The sequence below is a fragment of the Nilaparvata lugens genome, chromosome 7 (assembly GCF_014356525.2).
Source record: "Nilaparvata lugens isolate BPH chromosome 7, ASM1435652v1, whole genome shotgun sequence".
NCBI classification, from domain to species: Eukaryota; Metazoa; Arthropoda; class Insecta; order Hemiptera; family Delphacidae; genus Nilaparvata; species Nilaparvata lugens.
The window spans coordinates 21,671,278-21,694,701 of record NC_052510.1 but is presented as its reverse complement, the minus strand read 5'-3'; the positions used below and the strand labels follow the sequence as shown (position 1 = coordinate 21,694,701).

At 32.8% G+C, this 23,424-nt stretch overlaps 1 protein-coding gene across 2 annotated transcripts in view; it reads left to right on the top strand.

The window, feature by feature from the left end:
• Positions 1–23,424, top strand: part of LOC111058616 — a 94,469-nt gene that overhangs the window by 2,612 nt on the left and 68,433 nt on the right. For both annotated transcript variants that reach the window (XM_039432332.1, XM_039432331.1), the window contains exons 2-5: positions 8,731–8,899; positions 13,313–13,499; positions 15,088–15,160; positions 19,741–19,863. In XM_039432332.1, coding sequence (XP_039288266.1) covers positions 8,731–8,899; positions 13,313–13,499; positions 15,088–15,160; positions 19,741–19,863 — 552 coding nt within the window. The remainder of the gene's footprint in view (positions 1–8,730; positions 8,900–13,312; positions 13,500–15,087; positions 15,161–19,740; positions 19,864–23,424) is intronic.

Genomic DNA, 23,424 nt, shown 5'->3' with positions numbered 1-23,424 from the left:
ATAGAGTTTATTCAATCACTTTGTTTATTAACCACCATTACCGTATATGATTTCTTTCTTTGATCTTAGCTTGAACCAAAAGCTTGGGGATAAATTTAGATGTAAACTAACATGTAACTCAATTTAATTTCTATCTAAATTGACAACTCTATTTTTTACTTGTGATCTATTATCAATAGATTTGTCATGTATCATGTAATGACATCATGAATGGAAATAGGAGCAGTTGATGGAATATCATTTTTTTTTCGATTTAGTTTCTAGCTGATTTTGAAACATGAAAATATTAGGTCCATTAGCACGAAAGTCTGTTCAATTTCAATCAGGATAAAATTTCATGAGAATTAATCAGAGCAGGGGTTTTTTTAATAGAAGGCTTATCTGATTCATTCTCGTGGTCAGTCCGGATTATGAATTAACAGACAGTGCAACTGGCTCTCTCAAGGCCTTCGTGGCGTACAAACATGGATCAACAGTGGAACCAATACAACAGAAGCTGAAGAGATTAATCGCATTTCTAACACCTCAAAATGAACATTACATTCAACTACCATATGTTTGGAAAGATCGATTTTAAATAATTTATTTTGCTATCATCCGATCACTTTTTGAACCTATTCTTCCAGATGTTCCATGAATACTGCAATGTTTTAAAATAAGGTCACCAAATTTGGTAACTCAACTACAGCTATTATAATCTTTTCCATTTGCTCACACCCTCACGTTTTCAACAGACTATGGAAACCATCTTTCTGATCAGCTGCTACTTGAGGGACCAATAATCCTTTCTCAAGGAACTTCAGCGAATCTTCCCAGAGTTGAGACCTGTTCCAAAATAATGTTTTTCGTCGCAAACCCACTATATTCCTGATTTAATCAAAATCGTTAGAGCCGTTTTCGAGATCCGTCTGACACACATACATATCAACAAACACACATATCCAAACAAAAATTGCTTTCTTAGTATTATTAACTTCAATGATTATGATTTCATTCAATGAGAGCTTATTTCACATAATAATAACAGTTGGCATCAAAAGTAAGAATGTCAAACATGATTGAAATTGAAACAGTGGCGATCATCGACATTATTATCTTCATCTGATCTCAAGTAACCAAATTATAGTTGGATTCACATCATGTGTCAGCATTGTTTAAATGGGGGGCATTAATGCTATAAATGAGGAATACTGACAGTCAACGACCTGTTATGCATATTCTCCAATATTTTTTTCGAAAGCTACCTTCTATTTTCTCAATGTTTGAGAATAATTGATGCAAACAGAGTCCACAACGGACACTTCTGAAATTTTAAAAATACCCTCCATATATCATACTCAATTATTGAAATTTCATCGAAATTGTCTAAGCAGTTTTCGTGATCTGTCGGATATACTATCAAAAATTAGTCTTGATAGAATAGGATCAATCGATTTTAAGCAACTCCCGTCATAAAAATTTGTTTTTTTGAAAAATAAAAATTATCTTTACTCCCAGGAATAGCTCTGATTGAAGCAACAGTGCCCAATCAATTTATTCCCGATAAATGCATTTTAATAAGTTCTTCAACTTGGTGCCAACCTAATGAAGACATCTCAACATGATGCCAACATGACAAAATTATTAATTTAGTTGCCAGTTAACAACTGTTTTGAAGAGGTACTCTCTCTGGATTATAGTTCTATAGTAACATATGATATGGACATTTCTATTATTTTATTTTATTTATTCCACACTCATAAATACATATACGTACATGAATCAAACAAAGCTCAACATGACAATACAATCCAACCAAAGTGAAATAATAATAAACGGCGTAAATATCATGAGGCTCCCTGACCATAGAATCACAAAAAAATAGTAAAATATGTAGCTTCGCTTGCCTATGGAGGAGAATGGATAAGGAAAGTTAAGAAAGATCTAGTTTTGGCAGATCTAGTTTCGATATTTCAACTCTAAGGGTGGTTTTTAAGGGTTTAAAGTTCGTCTTTTAGCATGTATATTCTTCTTCTCCCAATCTCTCAATTATAATGAATGAGAGAGTACCATAGTTATATAGTATATTAAGATACTCGAGAGAATTTTTTAATTTTTTTGTTGTGAATTTTGTTTTGATTCTTCGTTTCATAATTTACTATTCTGTAAAAATATTTGCTTCTGTGCTAAATCAATTTAAATCAGGTTAAGCTTATTATAATTCCATCTCCTACTCCCACTGGCGAACAAGAGTCATTTTATGCCAGTGGTTTTTTCATTTACCGTTTAATATTATTTCACTTTGGTTGGATTGTATTGTCATGTTGAGCTTTGTTTGATTCATGTACGTATATGTATTTATGAGTGTGGAATAAATAAAATAAAATAATAGAAATGTCTATATCATATGTTACTATAGAACTATAATCCAGAGAGAGTACCTCTTCAAAACAGTTGTTAACTGGCAACTAAATTAATAATTTTGTCATGTTGGCATCAAGTTGAGATGTCTTCATTAGGTTGGCACCAAGTTGAAGAACTAATCAAAATGCATTTATCGAGAATAAATTGATTGGGCACTGTTGCTCCAATCAGAGCTATTCCTGGGAGTAAAGATAATTTTTATTTTTCAAAAAAACAAACTTTTATGACGGGAGTTGCTTAAATCGATTGATCCTATTCTATCAAGACTAATTTTGATAGTATATCCGACAGATCGCGAAAACTGCTTAGACAATTTCGATTAGAAAACTTTTTCATTTTATATACAAATCGAAAAACTTTGAAAAATATCACCAGTACAAGAAAGTTTATTTTTAGCCTTTGCACAGCCTTAAGACGTAGACTGCAACATAGTATTAGGCCTACTTAACTTGCTAAGTAATTAGTACTACAATTTCTGGAAGTTTGTTTAACACACCTGTTTTATTAAGTAGAACTCGTCAGACCTTTGTAAGGGGAAATTCCTTCACCAGTTCTTCAAGATCTGAGGACTGAACTATTTTATGTTCGCTAGACCACTCAGATGTTCCTGGGACATTGTTGATTTCAGAAAAGTCTTCATTACCATTCACATTTGATATTATGAATATTTATTAGTATTTTAAAATTTTTCGTTCCTTCAAATTTGCCGCCCCCAAAACCTGCCGCCCGGTCCGCCAACCCCAGGGGCCGGGCCTGAATATGATGATAGTACTTCCTAAATTATTTAATAAATTGCCTGCAAATATTAGAGATTATTCAAAAAGTGACGTTCTTTGCTATGTAATGAATAACAATAACCTCATGATATAATGAAACAGCTAGCAGAGATTTTTCTGGCACATAAATTTTATTGAGCCACTGCCGCCAGCCAGAGCGACCACTTATAATTATTTCTTGAAATTTTACTCTCATTTCTCAATTTTTTCCTCATGTGTGTTTATTATAATTTTCGTTTTTATATTCAATTCAAATTCAAATTCAAATTCTTTATTCAAAAAAATAATTAAACAATCAAATGCATTCCAAAAATCAAATACAATATATGTTCCTAATTTCTAATATGTGTTCCCTATAGGCTACCCTGTGTGGGGACACTTGAATATATATAATAAAATATTTATATACAAATTTAAATATTATATCATGAAGAACATAATAATGAATATGGTATTATATTGAAATAAATCAATATGTCAATATTTATAATCATTCTAGCACACATTCATACGCACACACATTCACATATGCGCACACATTCATACGCACACACATTCACATATGCGCACACATTCATACGCACACACATTCACATATGCGCACACATTCATACGCACACACATTCACATATGCGCACACATTCATACGCACACACACTCACACACACACACACTTACATACACTTACACAAAACTTAAAACTATGTACGGAGTGGTTGCTGTTTTTTTCATATTTAGTTCAATTTTATTCATAGTTAACGTTTCGTTTTTTTTCAAAGTGCTGATGTAATTAGCCCATAAATGAATGCGTTTTGAAGAAAGAGACAGTGATTGAAATTTGATACTGTCTTACTGCATACCGGACGGGATTTGTGAGTTCAATGATCTTTGATTGTTGCAGTGTTCATGTCGTGTAATGTGTAAATTATACTAAATTTAGACCTATATTAATTTAGTAAAAAAATCATTCGGGTTGTCTAGTTGTAAAATGAATTTCTTGATTTCTTTTCTAAATAACTGACGTGACATTATTTTCCTTGTTGTTACTGGAAGTGAATTGAATATTTTTATAGCTATGTATTTGAAGTGTCGTCTGGAATGTTCTAATCTTGGTTTTGGGAGGTTAATGTCCTGTGAATTCCTGAGGTTTATTCTTTCTCTCATCTGTTGCATATCGAAATTATTTTCAGCTAAATCCAGCAATGCTTTGAATAGAAAAGAATGTCTCACTGATAATATTGATAGTTCTCTGAAGAGCATCATTGAACTATATTGTTTAGGTTTATTACAATTATTTTAATATATGTTTCTGACCAGTAATCACAGATTTAATATGAACATTGTATGCACTCCCATAGCATATTATTCCATAATTTATTCTAGAACCAATAATTGCATGGTATAATTGTAACAATACTTCTTTTGGACATAGCTGTCTGAGGTAATAGAACTTCCTTATGTATACAAATAACTCATTTTTTATCTTCTGTACATGATCTGACCAAGTGAGCCTACTATCCAATATGAGGCCCAGATACTTAACTGTACGTGCTTGTTTTATTGTTTCACAGTTACACAATATATTATTCACCTGTTGCGCACAATCTAATTTATGGAAGTAAATACTAGTTAACTCCTGATCCGTGTTTTGAAGATTAAATTGTATTATATTAGATTTGTCTGTGTTGATAGTTAATTTATTTTCGCAAAACCACCACCTAAGGTGCTTAAGATCCATTTCTAATTTATTTTTAGTTCTTGATTTGTTTTGGCCGAATAAAATATAACTGTATCGTCTGCAAAAGATGTAATCTTTCCCTGTAAGTCACCATCCGTCAAATCGTTAATAAAGACCAGGAATAAAGTACTTGATAACACTGATCCTTGAGGAATACCTATGGTAATGTCCCCGGGTTCACTCAACGTATCGTTAATTCTGACCCTTTGACTCCTATTAGATAGGTAGCATCTTAACCAATCATTAGCAATTCCTCTTACTCCTGATAAATCAAGTTTTTTTAGAAGCATGTTTTTATCAATAGCATCATATGCTTTAGATATATCAAGAAACAGAGCTGCACACTTATTATTAACACTAAAACTGTCATTTATTTTTGAAATGAGATTTTTATTGCCGCTTCTGTACTTCTTCCTTCACGGAAACCATATTGGTTATCACTAAAAAAGTTATTATTTTTATAAAAGTTTTCAAGTCTAATCTTGAATATTTTTTCTAAAATCTTGGAAAAAACCGGTAAAAGTGAAATTGGGCGGAACTGATCTATGTTTTTACAATTTGGCTTTTTAGGAATAGGTATAACTACGCTGTGTTTGAACATGCTTGGGAATTTTCCTTTGGCAATACTCAGGTTAATTAGATCGGTTAATTTGTTCAAATAATTCATGTAAGTTTTTTTATCATGCTTGTGCTTATTCCATCTACACCTGGCGAAGATTTATTTTTCAATTTTTTTATTATACTTGCTACTTCCTCCGGATTTGTAGGGTGGAGAAAAATTGAATTAGTTGGAGATTGTATGGAAACCTTATTTTTGATATTCTAGCAGACTCTTCCCTGGTTTGCAATGTGGTTTGTTCTAATTCATCATTCATTTTATTCACAACATTTAGAAAATAAGAATTAAACGAATTAGAATTTTATTACTATCATGTATGCTATTTCCCTGCTCATCAACAATCAGTTTCAGTGGTTCTTTATTTTTTTCAATCCTATTAACGTGTCAATTGTTTTCCACGTCTTTCTAATGTTTCCCTGGCTTTCTCTAAACAGTTTTGAATAATAATATTGTTTTCTTTCTCTCAGTTCATTACGTAAGTTATTTTTGAATGTATTGTATATTTGTTTTAAGTCGTCATTATTAGGTTGTTTGATACATTCTTGTATAACTCATTTCTTAAGTTTATTTGCTTGATCAGATAACTATTTATCCATGGCGACCTATATTTCTGTGTCAAGTTATTTTTCAAAAGAAGATTTTCTTGTGAATCTTTGATAGCGTTTTTAAAATGTCAATGAAATTTTCCCATCCCTCATCAACCGATACTGCTGGTATTTCTCTATCCCAATCTATCGATGATAAAATATTATTCAACTTCCGGTAATTGATTAGGCATATTTTTTTATAATTTGTATCTGCTTCTTCGTTGGATCTCTTCAATCCTTCAACTTTAAGTATGATTGTACTGTGATCAGTTATATCTAAATGTAGTATTTCTGGAATTAGATTAATTTTATTCAGTTTTGTTCTATTTTTGCCGGATTTTAAGTAAAGATGATCTATTAAAGAGTTGGAAAATCGGGACCTATGAGTGTAATCAGTATTGAGTGATTCAAATCCAAAACTATTCATTAGATATTTGTAATCGTCAATAATCTGGTGTTCTGAAAAAGATCTATATTTATTCTCCCGTGAAAAAGAAAGGGACCTCATTGTTTTCGTTAATATTAAATATTTCTTCTAAGTACAAGGTTAATTCGTTAAGAAATATTTTGGTGAGTTTGATTGCAACCTGTAAGCAGCCAACAACTGAAATTCAAAATTATTATATGAACAAGATATATGTACACAGTCCGCTGAAATAAAAACTATTGTCTTTGTTTTGAACGTTATCTCACTGCTTATATAAACCAAAGTTCCTCCTGCTCTGTAGTTATGATTAAAATTACCATGTACGGAATAGCCCTCTATATGATATAAGTCTATTTCATTCTCTAGTATCCATATTTCTGTCAAGACTATTATTAGCGGGTTGTTTTTTAATTTCCTCATTTGCACTAAGAATAATCGAAATTACTTCGCAGACTGCGTATATTTTGATGAATAATTAGTGTTTCTTTGTTACTTATCTCTGATGACATTTTTATTTTCGGTACTGACACTGTTATTTTCTTGGTTACCTGGCTGCTTTGATGCACTTCTCACGCTCAGCTTTTTCACTTGTTCACTGTTCTTGAGTTCAATAACTGGTGTTCCGTCTTCTTTCCTAGCTAGAATCTTCCCTTCCTTGATCCATAGGTATTTGATGTCGCCTCTTTTGAAGATCTCTCTCACCATGGTGAAAATCCTTCTTCGCGTAGGTGCTAGACTTTCATTCACATAGACTGGATGGTCCGTTGTTTCTCCCATCTGCTTTGTGGAAAACTGCCTCGTAACTTTCCTTTTATTCAATATTACTTGTTTGTCTGTTCTACGAACGAACTTGACAACGATTGGTGGAGGTAGGTTTTCATTTCGTTGTTTAAGTCTGTGACAAATGTCGATTGCATCTGCGTTTATTTTGTGCCCTAATGCTTCGCTCATTCTACAAATGATTTCTGTTACATCTTCATCCTGTTTTTTGGGTATACCATTTATTTCCAGCATGTTCGATCTTGAGTATTGTTCTATATCCTCGACGCGCTCCTTCAGTTCTGCATTTTCTTTCCTGAGGCTAGCTACTTCTGTTGAAAGCTTATCGATGTTGATGAGGCATGTGCTAATTTGCTTGTTTTGTTCATCAAACTTCTTATTTATGTCGTTAATCGCCTGATGACATGATTCAATTGATTTCCCAAGCTCCAACTCCATTTTCTTAATGTTCTCCTTCATCGACGTCTGATTTCCTGCAATTACCTCAAGAACTCCTGCGAGTTCTTGGAGAGTCACGTCCTTGTTTCCTGTTGTCGATTCACTCACCATACTTTTGCGACGTGTAGAGGAACAGCTGCTACATCTCCAAATTTGTTTGTTTCTCTTTATGTAGTCCGCATCGTCCTTGGTCATTTTCACACATCCTATATGAAAATTCGCTTCACAGTCGACACATGAAATCAGCTCACCTGAATTCCGAACGGATTTAGAGCAAATAAAACAAGACATTTTCGAACAACACATTTCAAACAACACATAAATAGTGAATACTTATTTTTCGTGATTTATGATTTGAATTACTTGATATTTTTCTTCTACTTGAGTAGTTTATCTAATTTTTTATCTTAAATTTTATTATTTCAGTTCCTAGATAATTTTACCTTCCTTACCACCTTCCTTCCTTTATATCCTCTTGTTACTTTCCAACTTTACTTTGCAAGCAAATTTTTTTCTTTTCATCTTATCAAATTGTTAACTTTATTTTTTTTTGTAATGTACGATTCTATGATTTATTATGTATTCTTATATAGGTACCTACTGAAAAACCTTCGGGTTTAGTGGGACCTCCAATGTAAATATTTTGTTCAATAAAACTTAATTGATTGATTGAGTTATTTTTGATTGGTTTTCGAATGTTCATAGTAGGCTATTCATTTTTAATTTTATCTTATGATAATGATAAAGGCAACTGCAGATTTCGCATTGCATCTTGCGGGCTTATTGTTGAGTGTCTATGGTGCTCAAATGAATTCCATACTCACTGCCACTGGAATGATGATGATTATAATGATTATGATGAGCCTACCATTTATCAGAGCTTTCTTGAGAATAAGACAACTCAAGAATGTTGTTGAATTCTCACTCCAAATAACATTTTTTCTATTGTTCTCCGAATATAGATGTGAGAAAATTCACGGAATGCACCCACTGCCTCACCGATTCCAACCTGAAGTCTATCAAAAGTATGATAACCAGAATTATTATGGCAAAATCAGCGAGCCATATTTGTCTAAGATGTTTACATTGGTTAGGAGTGAAGTATGGTTGTGTAAATCAATTAATACGAATGTGAGTTAATTTTTCCAATTGATAATTCTTCTCTCAAGATTGATTCTGAGTGTCTAGGCTAGTTTGCTATCTACATCAAGCTTCTTCAGAGTAAACTAGTTTTCGCCCCACTTGGATGTAATGAGCTGGTTTTCGTGCGTCATATGGAGGCCGAAAATGACTGTTTTCTGACCAGGCCGGTAAAAGTTTTACGGCCCTAGGGCTGTAAAATAACCTTGAAGTCAGCTGATTCTGATTTGATGTGAACGTGTTTACAAAATGGTTTATGAAACGGGATCAGTTTATGCTTCTAGAGTTGAATAAGTATTCTGCAATAAGATAATATCATTTTATTTGGATGAATAGATTTATATATTATAAATTATTCAAATTCGATTTTCAGAGTAGGATAGAACTTCTAACCTAAACTTCCGAAGTCAACGACAACAAGCATTGTTGACGTTGACATTCAGATTGGCCAAATTTCAGTGCTAAAACAGCTGATCAAAAAATTTTCATTATTTGTGTTTATTATTCAAGAATCAAAACATTTATAATAAAATCATCTTATTGTCAATTGGAAGAATAAAAAGTATAAACTCAACCTCTTACATAATTGAACATAATCTTTTAGGTTACTTAGACAAATCAGAATAAAAAATAAAAATACTTGGACAATTTCCTGATATTCAGATTACCTCAGATTTGCTAGAGCTATGACCTTCCTTCGCTTTCGGAAGTGCCTAATAAACAATAAATTATTCTCATATTTATATTGTTTATTTTTCTGTGTGGCGAAAAATAACGTTCTCACCTTGGGCAAAAATGTGTTTCTGGCTCTCAATCTTTTCTAGTCCTCGGCCTACGGCCTCGGACTTGAAAACCGATTTCGAGCCAGAAAAGTCTCATTTTCGGCCCTAGGTGCGAAATATACTATTTCGCCCCACTTGGATGTAATGAGCTGGTTTTCGTGCGTCATATGGAGGCCGAAAATGATTGTTTTCTGACCAGGCCGGTAAAATTTTTACGGCCCTAGGGCTGTAAAATAACCTTGAAGTCAGCTGATTCTGATTTGATGTGAACGTGTTTACAAAATAGTTTATGAAACGGAATCAGTTTATGCTTCTAGAATTGAATAAAGTATTTTGCAATAAGATACTATCATTCTATTTGGATAAATGAAATACAAATAAGATATTATAAACTATTCAAATTCAATTTTCAGAGTATAATAGAATCTAACCTCAAACCTGCGTTTAATTGTACTGCGTTTAATCGTTTATCACGAAACCTTGTGGATAATTTTGGAACTACTTGGGCAATATCCATGGTGCTGAACGTTTTTACAAATAGTTTATGTAACGGAATCAGTTTATGCTTCTAGAATTGAATAAAGTATTCTGCAATAATATACTATCATTTTATTTGGATGAATGAAATACAGATAAGATATAAATATTATAAACTATCAAATTCGATTTTCAGAGTAGGATAGAACTTCTAACCTAAACTTCCGAAGTCGATGACAACAAGCATTGTTGACGTTGACATTCAGATTGGCCAAATTTCAAGTGTGCTAAAACAGCTGATCAAAAACTTTTCATTATTTGTGTTTATTATTCAATAATTGAAACATTTATAATAATATCATCTTATTGTCATTTGAAAGAATAAAAAAGTATAAACTCAACCTCCCACATAATTGAACATAATCTTTGAGGTTATTTAGACAAATCAGAATAAAAAATAAAAATACTTGGACAATTTCCTGATATTCAGATTTGCTATGACCTTCCACTTCTGCTTTCGGAAGTGCTTAATAAACAATTATTCTCATATACATATATTGTTTTTTTTGTGTGGCGAAAAATAGCGTTCTCACCATGGGTAAAAATGTTTTTCCGGCTCTCAATCTTTTCTAGTCCTCGGCCTACGGCCTCGGACTTGAAAACCGATTTCAAGCCGGAAAAGTCTCATTTTCGGCCCTAGGTGCGAAATATACTATTTTGAAGAAGGAATAAGATATCAGAGTAGGCAGTACATGTGAGTTATAACAACGATAACATACTTATTCATATCTACAGCTCTTTTTCAAAATAGAGTCAGTGGAACACTTTTTTACAATAACATAGTCTATTCTGTAACTGAAAATAATGAAAGTAATTGGACGATGGAAGAGAGTAAGATTATAAAATTCTTATAAATCTTCGCAGTTCCCTATGTTAGAATAAGAATATTGCGCTTTTGAGCAAGCAAAATGCGTGTATACAATACTTCGGAACTCCTACCAATCAGTAGGCATTCCTCTACACTCGAAAAATATTATACATAAGTATAATATTTATTATACAGTTAGTATGAATAATTAGTATCATAAAGTATAATATATCCTGTCTACGCCAGTGATTAAAATACAATAGATGAAAATAAAATTCATTAGAATATGATAAAATACAGTATTGGAAGATTTTTATTGAAATATGTGAAAAACTATTGCAATGTAATTCCAAAGTAATAGTATGGGAATAGAAGGTAGGCCAAGTTATTCTATCCTATCAAGCGAGCAATTCCTGTTATGTTGTATGTTTTCTTGATTCTATAGGCTATATATGTATCACTGAGAAATATCGAAAACGGCTCCAATGATTTTCATTAAATCCATTTGAATCAGATCTTCATTTGAATTTCTGCAGATGTAAGACCTTTAAAACAGTGAATATTCATCCTTCAAGGACCAGATGATGAAGTCACGAGATAGAGATTCACATTTTCAGTTGAAGACAAATTAGATAGGATTACTGAACTCATGCAAGTCTATCCTATTCTATCCAATTTCTACAAAAAACACAGATTGTGAGAGAAGAAATGAGGATAGGCTATTTTGTACTATTTCTTACCCAAATTTAGAAAGCATAATATTATATTATGACAGATAACATAATACATATCCCAGATCACATAATATATATGATAGTTTGGACTTATAATAACGTAAACGTAAAAAATATTTTTTCTGCGCTATTTATTCAATTCGTAGGAAAAGCCCAGATTATTAAATGTATTGTATGAGAAATTCATTTAGATTTAAAATATTATATTTAGAATGTTAGACCAAATTCATCCCGAAACATAGACTCTATACTGGGATGATACATGTTAGTTTATGAAAATTGATCCATGTAGGTAATGGACTTTTTTCCATATTGTAAATGTTTAATAAATACCTCTGACATGGGTTACATGACAGTGAAAAAAAAAATAAACGTAGAATAAAGTAACGTTTCAATGGAGCTAAAATCCTTAATCAAATTCATATTTAATGAAAAAAAGACACAAGAGTAGAATAAATAACGAGATCAATCAGAATATAAACGAAGTACTGATATCTTATACAAAGCAGCAGGGTTTGTGGTGTGATGTGTTGAAATATGGGAGAATTTTCAAGATTCCCAACTATGTACTAGCAAAGTACTAGGGGATCCTTAAGTCCTTAAGAAAGTATAAGACGAATCAGGGAAATTAAAGGAGATTCAAGTCTGTCAGGATGGAATGAAGCGATCGAATAGGAGAAACCATAAGAGCAGGATATTTTTATAAAGAAAACAAATAGTATAGTATAGACTAAGGAGGAATCACTAACATAATGACAATGTATCAGCAAGTCAGAAGAGTACTCCAAGCGATAGCTTTTATGAGTCTCTTAATGCTCTTATTAATTCAATTGTTGATATAAGTTTTTACTTTCTTAGCTATTTTAACACATTTAATATAAAATAACTCCTACGACTTCGTTTTATAATCTCAATGCTAACGTAGGCCTATATAAGTTGTATTCTGATAGTTTCAATGTTAGTATCCAATATTTATTTGAGGTGGGTCTCAGGCTGCTGACGGTGTTTTGTTTCACGGAAAATTTGTTTCAAGTAAAAAAAAATAAATAAATAAAAAATAATATAAAAAATAATGTAACGTCTGTATTCCTAGGTCATTTTGATGCATCTCTTCTTGACTATACAATTTTTAAACATTTTTCAAGTGACTCAGTATGGGGAATTATTCATGATGTTGCAAAAAATGTAAGCTCTAAATTCAGCCAAACACCTCTTCCCAATAAGATTACATGTTGAAAGTGAATCATAAGTAACTCCATTTACTCTCAAACTTCCCTTCATTTTCATATTGGATTGATGACTTGGAGCTATTGAGTAATTATGTGTCTATATGGAAATTTTCAACAGTTTCACTGTTGATATTTTTTGCTTGATGTATCTTATAAGTGAAATTTAAAAAATATATATATATATTTCATGGGATGGAAAGTAGTATGAGAGTTCCACATCATATTTGTTTCGTTAATAATTCGGCTAAAGCAAAAAAATTAAAAATGTATGTTATGCTATATTCAACAAAATTCATTGAAATGTCGTTTCACAGCCATACCAGTTCTACCGAGTGTTGAATGAGATGATTGGTAGAGTTGAAATCAAAGAGGTTGAATATGAGGATTCAATAGTCGCATTGTCTTCAATCAATATTGGATCTGGAGGAGGAGAGATTGTTACTATCAGATTCACTGAAATTGGTATTTTCTATGTACACAACCATAATCGTTTAAGAGAAGGTAATCTTACTTGTATGGCCTAGTTTGATTAAAAATGTACAGTTCTAACTAAACGATCATTTATTTTTCGAAAATCTATCTGTTTATCGCGCTTAGACAATTTATTTATACCCATCAGCAACCCCCCGCTAGCCCTACCAAATTGTGATTGCCTGACTGCGCCTTCAAACCTTATATCGAAATTATGGAGAAAATTATCATAAAAACTAATATCTTTTTCTTCAACAAAAGTCTCAGCCAAAAAAATCACATCAAACCTGCCTAGAAATTTCAAAAAATTCAATTCATTTACTTTTGATTTGAGTTCACAATATTATAATACAAAATTTCTGTCACCTGTGGGTAAGTATCGTTTATGTTGCCTCCTAACTTCCTGACGCTTGACTGCTGACAGCGAGCCTCCACCTATGGATTCTCTGCGCCGCTTTTCAGAATTCTTTCTATGATAGGCCTGACGTCGCGCTTCATCAGTTGACTCAGCTCTTCGACACCGTCCTCTCTTCCGCGACGGAGTCCTTCCTCCAACGACCACCAGAATGACCGCCCTTCCACCCATAGTTGGTCGCCTCTCAGGAAACACTTCAATTGACTTGAGATCCTCAGTAGTTCCTTTCTCAAAAAAAGTAGCTTGCTTCTTTTTCTTCTAGTTGCCACAGAAAAGTCTTTTTGGACACTGAACCCGGTACCCTTCAACTTGTTCACATTTTTTAATATATTTTCCAAATCCTGGTCGGAGGGAATGTGAGTGATTATAGGGGCATTGTCTTTTTTTGGGCCAAGAGTATGAGCTCTGTTCACCTGCACTTGCCTGTCGCATCCAAGTACGTCTGAGCAGAATCTCTTCACTGCAACACGACAGTCCATGTCACTCTTGAATTTAAGACCCCTGAATATAAGATTATTTCGGCGAGATCGGTCTTCATAATCTCCAGCCTTTGAATAATATATAATATCATTATGGTGAACAACACATAGAAAACTATAGCAATTAATAGAACTACAAAAATACAACAGTTATAATAAAAACAAACACAACAAAATGCTAGATGGTTTGGTATGCTAGAAAGATGAATGGTGGGGGGGGGGGAAATAAGTTGCCAACTATGGCTTCTCATGTAATAGGCAGGAGAAGGACAAAAGTATAAACTGAGAGAGCAGGGAGGGTAAAAAAAAAATGTATTAAAAAAAGCGAATTCACTCATAACTCTAAACTCGTTTCTTATGATAATTATGGAATTTAAAGTAAAAGCAGATACATAAGGTTTCACATATTGATAACAATGAAAATGTTGATGCAAATCCAATTTTTGTGTTCAGTCTTGCATTAACGTGGAACTCCCCCCCCCATACCCCCCAAGATGGGGAATTCCAAAATATATTATATATTGTATTTCTTAATATTATTGTGCACCATGTTTGTTGAAAAAAAATGAATTGATTATTAATCGATTTTGAAAGTATGTGTTATAATTTTTATCCGTTCACTTAGCACGTCAAGGCTACTGCTACATCTCAACACCCAAGTAGGACTAGGCTGCAGTGATATTTTGAATCTGGTCATGCGTTAATGATTCTGACTGTGTTACAGAGCTGAAATATAAATTGATTCCAAGCAATCCAAAAACATCCTTCATAGTACCAGAAGCTGGTCCAGAAATCAAGTAAGTAATTAAAATGTTATTCCTGCTGCAGCCCATAACAAAAGCTTTTCGCAAAGAGTAATAAAAGTTATTAGAATATTAAAATTCTAATGCATAATGATAATCTTGGTAGTAGGAACAGAGTAACTAACATTGATGCATTCATACATTCTTCTTCTTCTTCTTCTTCTTCTTCTTCTTCTTCTCTTCTTCTTCTTCTTCTTCTTCTTCTTCTTCTTCCTCTTCTTCTTCTTCTTCTTCTTCTTCTTCTTCTTCCTCCTCTTCTTCTCAATCCCCTAAATTTTCCGACTTATAGAATGATGGAACTAGAACAATCCAATTCATTTGTTATGGATTATTTCTAGGGTTTGAATATTGCTAGAGGTTTTCATATAGAACGGCCTCATCAGATATTTTCTGAGGATGACTCATCTTATTTAAATAAAAACCGGAGTCTTTGATTATCGTATTATATTTCGAATCCTTGTATCACAAACCTACTATGTTCCAAATTTCGTGAAAATCGTTAGATCAGTTTTCGAGATCCGTAAAACATAAATAACCAGATATCAAAATAACCAGATATATGAATTAACCAGATATACAGAAATTGCTCGCTTGATATAATAGGATATTAATTAGATAAAAACGGGTGTATTTTATTTATTTATTTTTTTCTCTATCCTCATATGAATCAGGTGAGAGTTCAATATTTGACATTTGAAATCTATTCTTTCAAAGACAGTCTGTTTTGTTATGAAACGCAAACCAAGTATTATAATTATCAAGTTCGGCTCAACCTCGGCTGACGGCAAAATGCCATCCATGCATGCCTAATGAACTGTTTACTTCTGATTTACTGTTGATTATTTCAATTTTTTTCTTTGTTTTCACATTAGGAGCTGTTCGAACTGTTTTGTTGAATAAAGTTCATTTCTATTCTATTCGTATTATATTTTGCTTGACTTGAATCAATAATCTATCACTGGATTTCAAACATGAATGTAGTGAAATCAAAAATGTTTTCACTTATTTAGGCTATGTTATTGGAAAAGAGTTTTTTTCTATTGTGGTGCTGCAAATGGCTCCACGTATAACGAATATTGTACTGAGTCTCCAGTATTGAGGTTAGAAATTTGAAAATGCATGCGTGGACGCTAAGTGAACACCAGACTGATTGAGTCACTTCAAGATTCGATACAATCGTCTGAATTGCGGGAGGCATAAACACTCGCTCACCCTTGATTCTTCTTATGATTGTATAATGATAAAACTTTCAGAGGTAGTGTAGCGGTCGCTAAACACTGAATACGGATATCTCAAAACTATTGCCTGTGATGAAACGGCATATAAAATCATACAGGTCGAGCAAAAATCCCGATGTAGATAATCCACGGGACTGCGTCTCTAATAAGTTCCGAAGGATTGAGATAGGGTACTAAGGACCAGAGATCGTTCGGAATATACTTCGAGAACAGAGTCTTGTCGGGCTTCATGCTCTATTGTAGGAAATTATATTATCTCCAGCTGCATCTGCCATACAGTCGAAAAATTCGCTCCCAAGCCGAAGTTGGTAACAGATAAAAGCTGATATATGAGCAGGTAAGGACAGAGAATAGGTAATCTCGGACTGACCCCACACACTACATCCACTTAGATCTGTTCCAATATCCAGGTTGAAACAATTATTTTAATGATCGTACTTGATCGGTTCTTGATAATATAGAACGTGTCAGACACAATAATTGACAGGCTTGAGAAATAATCGAACTCAGAAGACAAATTGACAAAATGGGAATATAATATAATAAAATATATGATTTGACAATGCAGATTTGAAGCTTGGATTACAGGTTGAAAATAGTTTAACATTTGACAAAGTAATTAGAAATTTGCTTGTGCTCGCATGATACCATGCATGATCCAACAGAATTTATAATTGACAAATTCAACAGTTTTTTAAAATAATGAAAACAAATTATAAAAGATTTTTAAAATTACTCAGGTCGTGGTTCTGGCAGCGGAGGATAGTTAATCAACTACAAGTTCTTATAAATTCTATATCAGATAAAATCTAGGATCTTAATGGTTATAAGCGCTTGACGGCGTGGCCATTACTTTAACGAAGAAAAATTTTATATGTTTCTGCACTGTATTTCTTTCGAAGTGAAGATTGGGGCCCCAAAAATATAAAACTCACGTGAATCCTCTTGGCGGTCGTGGTTCCTTTAGATCAAATTTGGTATGATCGGTGGCTGGTCCAGGCTTCGGTCTTAGCACGTGTGGAATTTTAATTAAATATCTCCTTCACCAAATAAATTAGGGGATAATTAAATTAGAATTTCTAGCGTAATCAATTGATGAATAAATTTACAAAACAATAGATGAATTAGCCTAAAATATTGGCTCACAGATAAAAAATACAAAAATCGAACGAAATTTCACTAATAGGACTTTGGTAACTTTTCAACAAGGTCTTAACAGTGAGGATTTTAAAAGGGAAGTGTCTTGCCTTCTTCTAAGCCTTTGGCTAGAACCTTTTTCTGAGAATCTCTGTGTAATTAATTTGCATGAAAATTTGCCATTGGTAGAATGATTATAACGTAGGCATGACGTCAGTGGCAAGCAGTAAAATATAATTCCTTTGATTACAATAATAACTTAATTTGTATAATTTTTTAAATTGCTTAATTCTCTAGATAGAGTTCCCCTATACAGTGTACATGCACTAGCATATATTATGATGAGGCAAGATTGCTGTCTGATAACAGATTAACATAGGATGCTTTCAAACGATCTCCCTTTTGGTGCCATTTCTATGACATATGATTGGCTTAGACTTGCCAAAGAGATTCATTCACCATGTGACTCAGTTAAATCAATAATTTATAATTCAATATTTCTATACAATTCTTATTAAATTCGAAACTGTTATCATTAATTTTTACTGCTCTTATCAGTGATACAATATTCATGCTATGACCTAGTTAGTTATAATAACATTTGACATTATAATGTAATTTCGTGAGTAATAAATAATTTAAACAATAATACATACATTTTATTTTTCTATTTGAAATTCTTCATCCTTTTTGAATAGTTCTTGATTTTAGAAATAATATTATAGCTTGCATGAAAACTTGGCATGACATTTATAATATATTGAGTCAGTCAGCTGTGTCTGAGCTGCTACAAAACATTTGATCAATTTTAAACCAAAGTGTAACCTCCAAAAGTTCAATGAGCAATAAATTCATAAATGGTTTGTACTCAATTTGCAAAATAATTATAATTTTATTAAATAATTCTTTGAAAAAATGTGTAGTACAAAACGGTACTCTTATCTTATACTCAGCTGTTGATAAGGAAGCCTTATCGCTCGGGTGCTAACTATTCGTTTGTCAATCCTTTGATTTTATAAGGGTAATTATAATTTTTCTGGTTAATCCTCTCCTTTCGTGAGATTTACTCGAAAGATTCATCACACTATCAATAATAATCAAATATCGGGGACCGAGCTTCGCTCTGGAGTACTAAAGAATAGAAAAAATATTACGAAAGGAAAAGAAGATATTTTAATAACATGCATAGTTCATACAGAAATGTTCTATCTTATCACAGTAAAATGAGACTAATTCCCAGAGGTATGCAAAAATTTCCCTCACAAAGGCCCGGTTGCACGAAAGCCAGTTAAATTTTAATCCTGATTAATTTTACGTGAACCAAATCAGAAAAGACCATTTCAAAAAGATGGATCTTCTGGAAACAATCAGGATTGAAAATAGCCCGGCTTTTTTGCAACCGGCACTAAGTACCTGATTGAATGTTTACAAAAGTTCAACAGCTGAGTCATAATTTTTACACAGTCCCACACACATAGCTCGCTCACTCACTTCCATCATCAACAGACGACGAAATAATTATTATCAGCTGTTTTTCCAAGGATGAATAATAATTATCCTTTAAATGTCCTTGAGTGAGTTTTCCCAGGGATGAGACCTAGTGCAATAGAAATTTTATGTTATAAACCTACTATGTTCTGAAATTCGTGAGAATCGTTGGAGCCGTTTTCACGATACGGTGAAATACAAACATATAAACATCTAAACATCTAAACATTAGACATCTAAACATCTAAACATCTGAACATCTAAACATCTAAACATCTAAACACCTAAACATCTTAACATCTGAACATCTGAGCATCTAAACATCTAAACATCTAAACATCCAAACATCTAAACATATAAACAGAAATTGCTCTCTTTCCTGTATATACTACTTGTAATATAAATATAAAGAATATCACATGTTTCGGTCATTTAAATGAAATAAAATATTTTAAAAAAAGGGTACTGAGATTTTTAATTATCTTCTTTATAATTTAGAAATTGCTCGTTCAATACTATAGGTTAGGATAATCACCTTCCTAGAATATCAATGAATAAATAAATTCGTATGGCTTTTGTTGGTGGGGAGTTCCCTTTCGGGAATGTTCCACCGCCTGAATATATAATTTAAGCCGTCAATGGGCCTTACGACTGTCATAGTTTATCAATGAACTATTATCACAATAATATTGCATTAATGAACTTTCGCAGAGACATGACATACATTTTGAATGGGAATTCAGTTTACAGAACATTGATAAATCATGAAGGGTATGACATCAGAGTTGGATCTGCCGCTGTTACTGATATTGGAAGTTCTTCTGCTACTAGCAGGTATATTATTCTTATACTCAATTGTTTGTCTGCTATTTTGACACATGCATATTATCATATTACCAATGCCTGAGGGTTTCATTTTGGTTCATTATATTTGTTTCGATATTTCTTGAATGATATGTAAAGTGTGTTTTTTATCAAATAAATTTCAAATTGAGTTTATGAAGAACTCTATATAGAATACAATAGATAAATGTTGTACTGGAATAACCATTATCTTGTCATGAAACTGTGTACATTTCTACAATGAATTCCTGAAAAGTAGTGAAGAATATAGAATACAAATTCAAAATATGAGTAACAACTCAGCTGCGTTTACACTGTGTAACTTTGTTATAAAACATTGATTATTGTGCCGTGCTATGAATTTGGAAAGTTAATTTGGAATTAAGAATATAGAAGCGCACACAATATAACTTAATAAAAGGAATGCATGATGGACATACTTAGTGCTAGAGAATGAGAATCCAGAAATGACAAAAGAGACAACGAAATAGAAAGAAGATATCAAGTATATTGTCGCCTTTAACAGTTAAATTCAACAGTAAATAAGACAAAAATTAAGTTGCATCATGAGAACCGAAAATAGAATTACTAAATTTAGAAAGTTTCTCCGATACAGATAATTCAGTAGGAGCCTACTATGTCTGCTTTATATTGAAAACGGTTTACATTGAATCATAAGAAGCTTAAAGGACTCTAATTTCAGAAAGAGAAATTGAAAGTTACCATAGATATTTCTCAGAAGTTAATCATAAGTAACAATAAATATTCAAAAGAAAGATCAACATAAAAATCAGAAAACTCTTAGAACATTTAGAACACACAATCAAAATATTATCAAATATGAATAATTCCGATAATATCTATTATATAACTTTATATCATAAAATCTGCAAAGACAAATATTCCTAAAGGATCACATCACGGAAATTCTACATAGTAAGACTATTCAAAAATATATGACACCAAGAAAAAAATTAGAAAAAAAGCTAGGGTCCTTGAAACTTCAATCGATTCTTCACAACTTTAAGACAAAAATCATTTTTAAACATTTATCAAAAACTGACCTTTAAACATTCCATACACTAGTTCAACTCTGAGTAATTTTAGTATATTATTGAATATAGATTTGAAGAAAACTGAAATTCCCAGCTGGATCCTTACTGAGAAAATATGGCCTCACATTTCAATGTAAAGATACAACCGAAAATCTATTAGCCTACTCAAACCAAATTGATAAAATTTGTAATCTATTAATCCCCAAGTTCCAAATCTCAAAGTTACAATTTAACAAGAAAAGAAGAGTCTAATTCAGCACGTTTAAATTGATTGAATGATTCATGTTTTCCCCTTTTTGAAAGTCTATAGTCACTGAAACCCATTCTGCTTCATCCGGGATTCCTGGGACGTTCGTTTGATTTGGAAAAAGTTGTTACCTCAAAGCTGTTTCGTCAATTTGAATTCAAGCTCGTTGGTTGAGCTCTACACGTCCAGATGGGATAGGAGACAGCAGACCCCAAGCTTCCAGGACCGCCATCGATTCAGAGGCATCTCAGCGGCTCAAAGACACACGTTCACGAGACATTCATGGACCCGTACATTGACCGATATTAGAATAAAAAAATCTGGTGTGGTACACTCACACAACTTTCCTTGCTCATATTTGAAACTACGATCACACTTCTGTATATGTGTATATATAATTGTTTTCAAAGTACTTTTTCTTTTTGTGAATAATTGTGAAATTCGATGATTTTTTAGTTGTCATTTTTTTAAAGTCGTCAAAACAGCTGTTCTACAGATGAAATATCTCGACTATGTGTTCTTTTTATGAACTGCGCTACCTACCTACCTCATGCACGAGAAGGAGGTTACTAAGTCCATTTCCCAATGATGGGGTGGACCCCCCATTGGTTTCCCAGAAAGGAGACCATGCCAGTTGATAGAGCTGATAAATAACTATACAGAGTATATGAATTTGAAAAAAATCGGTCGAGTTATTTTTGAGAAAATCGTGAAAAACATGGTTTTTTAGTAATTATTCGCCATTTTCCTCCAGAATATTACGGAACTCCAGCAATTTTACCAGGAAAAAAACTCATGTTATTTGATAGGGCTTAAAAATAGCTATCCATGGTTTGAATTTGAAGAAAATCGTTAAAGCCGTTTTCGAGAAAACCGTGAAAAACATGGTTTTTTAGTTATTATCCGCCATTTTTCTCAAGAATATTATGGAGCTCATGGAATTTTCCCAGAAATGAGACTCATGCCAGTTGATAGGGCTTATAAATAGCTATCCATGGTATAAATTTGAAGGAAATCGTTAGAGCAGTTTTTGAGAGAACCGAGAAAAACATGGATTTTTAGTCATTATCCGCCATTTTTCTCAAGAATATTACGGAGCTCCTGAAATTTTCCCAGAAATGAGACTCATGTCAGTTGATAGGGCTTATAAATAGCTATCCATGGTATAAATTTGAAGAAAATCGTTAGAGCCGTTTTCGAGAAAAACGTGAAAAACATGGTTTTTTAGTAATTATCCGCCTTTTTATCCGCCATCTTGAATTGGATTTTATTGAATTTCTTATGGTCGGATCCTCATGGCATAAGGACCTTAAGGTTCAAATTTCAAGTAAATCGGTTAATTAGGAATGGAGTTATCGTGTTCACAGACATACACACACACACATACACACACACACACACACACACACCACACACACACACACACACACACACACACACATACACACACACATACATAAACACACACACACACATACACACACACAGACCAACACCCAAAAATCATTTTTTTGGAGTCAGGGGACCTTGAAACGTATAGAAAACATGAAATTAGGGTACCTTAATTTTTTTTGGAAAGCAATACTTTCCTTACCTATGGTAATAGGGCAAGGAAAGTAAAAATAAACTAATCAAGTGGGTGTTCATTTTAATAACAAACTCAACTCTTTAGGACAGCTGGTAATATTATAGATAAAAAATATGCTTAACACTACATCTTCCATTCTTTACAGTTTCATCTAAGTATAAAATCTCAATGAAAGTCTATTGGGACCATATAAGCTTCCTGTAGCAGTTGCTTGGCATATCTTGAGCATGTTGCTCATCACCAAGTTGTTGATTCTGTAACATCAGAAGTATGGCTGAGATGCTACACGTATTTCTTCTCAACTCTGTTCTATTTTGAAGGGTTATTATATATGACTGAGGCTGCTCAGCTTCACTTTTGACAATTCCATATGTGCACATATCTTTTATTCAGACAGGGTTTCCAACTTCCAAGGGTAAAGCTTCTGTATGCCTCTTCTGTTAAATCTCTAATTGAACTACTTTTTAATTGATTAAATTCACAACTTTGAGCGAGCTCATGCAAATCATTGATAATAGCTCTTTCATAAACTATGTTTTTTGGCAATCCAAGATAGTCTTCAAACTCCTCTACTACATCTCCATAGCATAGGAAGACTTCAGCGAACAAAGGTTAATAACGGTGATGTTAGTGCATTCGAAGAACTAAAATTTGGAATAACC